This window comes from Emys orbicularis, chromosome 13 (assembly GCF_028017835.1).
Source record: "Emys orbicularis isolate rEmyOrb1 chromosome 13, rEmyOrb1.hap1, whole genome shotgun sequence".
NCBI classification, from domain to species: domain Eukaryota; kingdom Metazoa; phylum Chordata; order Testudines; family Emydidae; genus Emys; species Emys orbicularis.
This window is the reverse complement of record NC_088695.1, coordinates 6,435,127-6,442,256: the sequence shown is the minus strand read 5'-3', so window position 1 is coordinate 6,442,256 and position 7,130 is coordinate 6,435,127. Positions and strand designations below refer to the sequence as shown.

Here is a 7,130-nt window from a genome sequence, read left to right as displayed (position 1 = left end):
CAATACTTAGATTCACCAAGCCAGGAACAAACCAGCTATCCCCTTTTATCCCCTCTGCCCCTCATTATTCCTGGAGTTTGCTCTACAATACCTTATTGGCTACACAGAGGCCAAAGAACAGCTCCCTTAAAGCAACCGGGCCTTGGGATCACTCCTAGACCGCCCAGTTAAACATGATGGGGATTACTGAAAATCTTCTTCATCATATAAAACGTTCTATCAATCCCGAAGGATCAGAAAAATCACCCAGCAAGTTAATGATTTCTTTAGTTCTGACCGAAATACACGCTTACAGCCAGTTCTTATTAAGTAAACTAAGATTTCTCACAACAAGAAAAGAGAGAGCGTGTGGGTTAAAAGATCATGCAGAGATGAATAGAGTCCTTAGGTCAGTTTCACTGTAGAGATGGTGCATTAAAATTGCAAAGCGTCTGTTTCAGAATCACTTCATCAGGTGAACAATAGGCTTTTCAAGTAACCTTCTATTTCCTAAACATCACTGGTAATTAATTAAATGGATTAAAATTAGGTAAATATCCATAAAGCAGTTAATAGACATTATTACTCCCAAGTTTTATCTATATGTTAATATTTCCTTTCCATCTCAGATTGAACAAAATACAACCCTAGACAGGAACCCTTTAGTTACACTGTTAACCTCTAACAAGATGTAAGTAAACGTAGACTATTACAATTACTAGCTTCTTCCAGTTCTTTAACCATAAAAGTTTACATTTCAAAGCTCTAGCTTATCTAATGTGGAATGGCTCTAATTTCCATTTACACACATTTCTAACATGTGTTCTAAAGGTTCAATCTAGGTCAATTAGCCTGCAAGTTGCTTAACCGTTTCTGGCCATGTGTCACAGAAGTTTAGATCCTATGTGGATTCTCCCATGTTTAGTGAGGTGTGATCTCTGTGTGTAACTTTTCCCACAGTCCAAGCACTTATGGGGTCTCTCTCCAGTGTGGATTCTCTGATGTTCTATAAGATGTGATCTCCGTGTGAAACATTTTCCACATTCCAAACACTTATGAGGTTTCTCTCCTGTGTGGATCCTCTGATGTGCTCTAAGATCTGACCTCTGTATAAAACCTTTCCCACAGTCCAAACACTTATGGGGTCTCTCTCCTGTGTGGATTTTCTGATGTAAAACAAGGGATGATGGGATTCTGAAACATTTCCCACAGTCCAAACACTTATGCGGCCTCCCTCCTGTGTGGATTCCCTGATGTTTAAAAAGATCTGACCTCTGTATGAAACCTTTCCCACAGTCCAAGCACTGATGAGGTCTCTCTCCTGTGTGGATTTTATGATGTAAAACAAGGGATGAGGTGCTAATGAAACTTTTCCCACACTCCACACACTTGTGAGGTCTCTCTCCTGTGTGGATTTTCTGATGATTATCACGGTCTGATCTCCGTATGAAACTTTTCCCACAGTGAACGCATTTGTGAGGTCTCTCTCCTGTGTGGATTCTCCGATGTTTAACAAGGTCTGATCTACGAATGAAACTTTTTCCACAGACTAAGCACTTATGGGGGCTTTCTCCTGTGTGGATTCTCTGATGTAAAACAAGGTATGATGTGATTCTGAAACTTTTCCCACACTCCACACACTTGTGAGGTCTTTCTCCTGTGTGGATTCTCTGATGTTTATCAAGGTCTGATCTCTGTATGAAACTTTTCCCACAGTCCATGCATTTGTGAGGTCTCTCTCCTGTGTGGAATCTCTGATGTTTAACAAGGTCTGATCTCGATATGAAACTTTTTCCACAGACTAAACACTTATGGGGTCTCTCTGCTGTGTGGATTGCCTGATGTTTAACAAGGGATGACCTCTGTATGAAACTTTTTCCACAGACTAAACACTTATGGGGTCTCTCTCTTGTGTGGATTCTCTGATGAGTAATTAGTTCTGACTTCCAAATGAAACATTTCCCACACTGAAGGCATTGAGAGGGTTTCTCTTCTGTGTGGCGTCTCCCATTGTTATTAAGGTCCAAGGGATTATTGAAGCTTTCCCCATGGTCCGAGCATTGAAGGGGTTTCTCTCCTGTATGGATTGTCTGATGTGTTACAAGCTGTGAGCTCAGAATGAATCTTTTCCCACACTGCAGGCAGTCCCTGGGTGTCTCTTCCTTGGGGTTTGTCTGCTGTGCTCTGGGATCCTTGTCTCCTCTCCCACAGTTAGTAGATTCATAGACTTTCTTCCCTGGGTGGTTTCCCAGCAGGCTCCCTGACCTCTGCCAATTTTCCCAGGTTTCTCCCTGTTCCAAGCACTGGGAAAAATTCCATGCAGCACTTCCCATAAAGGTCTCCCATGGTTCCACTTTACCAGGAACTTCTGCATCATGATTCTCCTCTTCATTCTCACTCACTCTCTCATCACCTGCTGGGAGAGAGAGACAATCCAGACAGGAGTCATTGTGCTGGAGAGAAAGAGGAATAGCACCAAGGGAAAACCCAACACAAAGACTGAGGAATTGGATTCTGCCTCTTCTTCTCACCCAAACACTCACAGGGAAGGAAACCTGGAAAGGAAACTCCTGCAGCTAACAGGGTGGGTGGAAAGGTGTGAGCTATATCTGCTGACTGCAGCCCTGCCCTGGGTGAGAGGAGGAAGAACTGAGGGCGCTTATTTACACCTTATTTTGGGGAGTCTCAACTTTTTCCTTCATTCCCCAGATGGTTTCTGTGTCAGTCCTCACCTGTGTGGGTGCCTCTCGGGATCTCTCTTTCTTCGCAGGCCTGGAGATCGGGCACCCACGGCTCTTCCCCTCGTTTCAGCCGGGCGATCAGTTCAGGTTTGGGAATGGGAAATCCTGCGCAGGGGTGAAATCAGACCAGATCAGGGTGTTACGGGATGCTCCATATGCTTTCTGAAAATATGCTTATCGATATGAATATGACATAACTGGAACATGCTTTATGCAAAAGGTCCCATGTAAGGGATCATTGGAAAAGTTGTAATCTACTGAATATGGTTTTCCTATTTGTATGTATGTATCATTCTTATATGTAAAGTTAGGAATATGAAGTACAAATCTAAGGTCCCATTGTAATTATGCTAAGTGAGGGTCATTAATTATACTTGATTGCTGCATTTATCCAAAACAATGGGCTGAGAATGGTTTTGTTTACCTGTAAGTCTTCCTGTGTAGGTGAGGATCAGCCCATGAAAAATGGAGACTGGGGTCTTACAGAAGCATGGGACCATGTCCCCTGATACTGGAATCCATTTTAAACCCTGGACTTTTCCATAAGGAACTGGGAGGGGGTCAAGCTGGAACAAAGGACTCCCGCCTTTTGCCAAATCTATATAAGGGGGCTGCCAGTCGTGGTGAGGAGACCCCTGCTTATCACCCAAGATGTCTCCTGGAACTAATGGATACTGAACAGGGGAAAGGATTGGACCCAGATTAGATATAAGTCTAGTCTGTGAAAGAAGGTTACTGAAACTTTTGTGAGGGCGAGAAACTATTATTTGTAACCAGTTTCTGGTGTATTAAACTTAGCCTTGCATGTTTGTTTTATTTTGCTTAGTGACTTTCTTTGTTCTGTCTAACAGATGTGTTGGAGCATAAGCTTTCGTGGGTGAATACCCAGTTCGTCAGACGCTGACAAAGTGGGTATTCACCCACGAAAGCTTATGCTCCAACACATCTGTTAGTCTTAAAGGTGCCACAGGACTCTCTGTTGCTTTTTACAGATCCAGACTAACACGGCTACCCCTCTGATATTTGTTCTGTCTGTTATTACTTAAAACCATGACTTTTTATACTTAATAAAATCTCTTTTGCTTATTAATAAACCCAGTGTAAGTAGTTGTTACTGGGGGGACAAACAGTTGGTGCATATCTCTCTTTTAGTGATAAAGAGGGCCAACACTTAGGAAGTTACCCTGTATAACATGTACACAGAGTAAGACGGATTTATCTGGGGTTTAGATCCTATTGGGGCTGGGTATCTGAGTGCTGGAGACAGGTATCTTGCTGTGCTGTTTTCAGTTAAGATTTGCAGCTTGGGGGCGTGGCCTGTAGCAGGTTAGCGTGTCTGGTTCAACAAGAGAGGGTACTGGGGGCCCAAGCTGGCAGGGAGAACAGGTTCAGTGGTCATTTCAGCACATCGGGTTACAGTCCCAAGGGGGTCTCTGTGACTGAACTCTTCACACAGGGCGCATGGAGCATTGGGGGAGTGTCTGTCACAAAGGGCACTGTGGGAACGGAACCTGTCCCCGTGCTGTGCTGGTGGGAATATGGAACCTAAGAGGACAGGAACATGGTCACTGAGCCGCCTTGGGGGAGGCAGGCGTCTGGGGAGGTGACAGGAATTTTTACACCCTCACTAGGAGTTCCCAGGATCTGTGTGTGAGGTTGTGCAGTCTATATGGTTTTATAAAAATATGGTAATGAGTGAATATAATGTAACTGGGATATGCTTCATGCAAAAGGTCTCTTGTAAGGTATCATTACAAAATTTATAATCTACTGAGTGTGATCATCCTATTTGTATAAATGTACCACTCTTGTATCTGGGACTAGAAATATGAAATATTACTCTGAGGGCCGATTGTAATTATGCAAAGTGTGGGCCATTAATGGTCGTTTGGAATCTTAATGGCTCCCATCAACTAGGACAATTGACTGGGGCTCTGTTTGCAGGCAGGCCTTCCTGTGAGTCAGGCTGGGAGGAATGAAGGCTTGGGGTCTTACAGTGACATGTGATCCTGTCACATGAACTGGAATCCATCTTTAACCTGGTGCTTTTTCAGTAAGGGGGGCGGGGGTGGAAACCCAGAGAGAGACAAAGGATTCCCGCCTTATGTAAAAGATATATAAAGGGGTGGAACAGAACAAAGTGGGAGAGACATCATGAAGAATCCCCTAGCTACCACCTGAGCTGGAACAAGAGCTGTACCAGGGGAAAGAATTGTGCCCAGGCCTGGAAGGTGTCCAGTCTGAGGAAAAAAACTTACTGAAGCATCTCTGAGGGTGAGATTATCCAAATTCAGTTTGATTAGACATAGATTTGCCATTTTATTTTATTTTGCTTGGTGACTTACTTTGTTCTGTCTGTTACTACTTGGAACCACTTAAATCCTATTTTCTGTATTTAATAAAATCACTTTTTACTTATTAATTAACTCAGAGTATGTATTAATACCTGGGGGAGCAAACAATTGTGCATCTCTCTCTATCAGTGTTATAGAGGGCAAACAATTTATCAGTTTACCCTGCGTAAGCTTTATACAGGGTAAAACGGATTTATTTGGATTTAGACCCCCATTGGGAGTTGGGCATCTGAGTGCTAAAGACAAGCACACTTCAGTGAGCTGTTTTCAGGTAAACCTGCAGGTTTGGGGCAAGTAATTCAGACCCTGGGTCTTTGTTGGAGCAGATGGTGCTGAAGTCCTGAGCCGGCAGGGAAAACAGGAGCAGAGGTAGTCTTGGCACATCAGGTGGCAGCTCCCAGGAGGTTTCTGTGATCGAACCCGTCACACTGTGCTCTCTGGGGGACTTGCTGACGCACATCCAGCTCTGGCATTAAACCTCTGCCTATTTCTAAACCTGCAGAGCCCAGAGCCCTCCCCATGGCTGGAGCTATTTCCAAGAAGGGAGGTCAACAGGGAATTGAATCTATTTCCCCATGTTAAGTATCCTCACACCTTTTTGTCAACTGTCTGAAATGGGCCATCTTGATTATCACTACAAAAGCTCATCTTAATTATAATAGCTCATCTTAATTAATTAGCCTCTTAGAGTTGGTATGGCAACTTCCACCTTTTCATGTTCTTTCTATGTATATACATCTTCTTACTGTATGTTCCATTCTATGCATCTGATGAAGTGGGCTGTAGCCCACGAAAGCTTATGCTCAAATATGTTTTTTAGTCTCTAAGGTGCCACAAGTACGCTTGTTCTTTTTGCGGATACAGATTAACACGGCTGCTACTATGAAATGTGTCTGACTGGGAATCAATACAGACAGGACAATGAATGAATTCTGTCCCTTTGAAACCTGGAGGGGTGGGGATGAGCTAGCATGTCCATTAGGTTTTGACACCTGTAACCCATTGGAGAGGGCACGGAGATGCAGGTCTCTCTCACGGCAGCTGTGCATTATGCAAAACATTCCCCTCTGATCTAACTGACCAGGGAAGAACCTGACCAGAGTCCGACACGCAGACCCCACGGCTTCTAATAACCGAGGGGACGGGAATCCCTTACCCAGCGAGGTCACCGTCTCGTAATTCTCCTGCATGACATCCCTGTAGAGGGCTCGCTGAGCGGGGTCCAGCAGAGACCCCTGTCCCTGGGTGAAATACACAGCCACCTCCTCAAAGGTCACCAGCATCTGAAACAACAAGAGTCCCCCACTCAGCACCTGCTGCCCCAGCCACAAACCCGCTATTCACAGGGAAAAGAACTCGAAGCTCTGGGAGGGCCAGAGTAACAAAATCAGTAGGTCTGTACCCCTACTGTTCAGAGCAGCCAGGAGGCTTCAGGGGGTGGGGAGAAGGTGAGAGCTCCTTGTCCCCCCCAGCACACAGAGCATGGCAGGGTCTTCTCATTTCCCACACACCTGCCAGACACAGGCTGATACGGGAAGCAGAGCTCTGAGCCAGGGACAGGAACAGGAATCCCAACAGCTTCCCTTCATATTTCACAGCAGCCTCAGGCCCTCTGGCCAGTGGCTTCAGGCTCCAGTACTGAGTAAGGGGGTTGTGTCCTGTTTTTGAATTGGGCGAATGTCCCTCTCCCCCACTACCGCCAATAGTCCTACTCAGAAAATCAGCAGGTTTATCACACCCTGTCTCCTCCCTGCTTCTCCCTCCCCCCGCCAAGCAGCTCCCTGAAAATCCCTTACCTGAGCTGGCTCCATTACAGCCATTTCCCTTCCCTGTCTCCTGGAAGACGGGCCAATCTGGAGCGAAAAGTGGATGTGATTCCTCAGCCTGTTGGGGTAAGAGAGGCAATGGGGGAGATTACAGAAGGGCTGGAGTCCATGTCACACCCCGATTCCCCCCAGCCTCTTCAAACCCTCCCAGTAACAGCATCTCTGAGCCAAATACTAAAAAAAGAGCAGAATGACTTTGGGGGATTGCCCCCATTGCAGTGTAAACCCCT

At 45.3% G+C, this 7,130-nt stretch overlaps 1 protein-coding gene across 1 annotated transcript; it reads right to left on the bottom strand.

Moving 5' to 3' along the window:
* Positions 1-847: 847 nt before the first annotated feature.
* Positions 848-6,885, bottom strand: LOC135888209 (zinc finger protein 189-like). Its single transcript, XM_065416018.1, has 6 exons — positions 6,871-6,885; positions 6,231-6,357; positions 2,712-2,825; positions 2,339-2,392; positions 1,349-1,918; positions 848-1,096 (listed from the first exon to the last, which is right to left on the bottom strand). The coding sequence occupies exons 1-6, from the start codon at positions 6,883-6,885 to the stop codon at positions 864-866; spliced, it is 1,113 nt and encodes a 370-aa protein (XP_065272090.1). The 3' UTR covers positions 848-863.
* Positions 6,886-7,130: the final 245 nt, after the last annotated feature.

What these genes read in the sequence shown, in the direction of transcription:
- LOC135888209 (XM_065416018.1), bottom strand. An exon ending in CGAGACGGTGACCTCGCTGG is followed by an intron (nt 2,826 to 6,230) that starts GTAAGGGATTCC and finishes ACCCCTGCGCAG; the next exon opens with GATTTCCCATTCCCAAACCT. An exon ending in TCATGATGCAGAAGTTCCTG is followed by an intron (nt 1,919 to 2,338) that starts GTAAAGTGGAAC and finishes TTTGGAAGTCAG; the next exon opens with AACTAATTACTCATCAGAGA.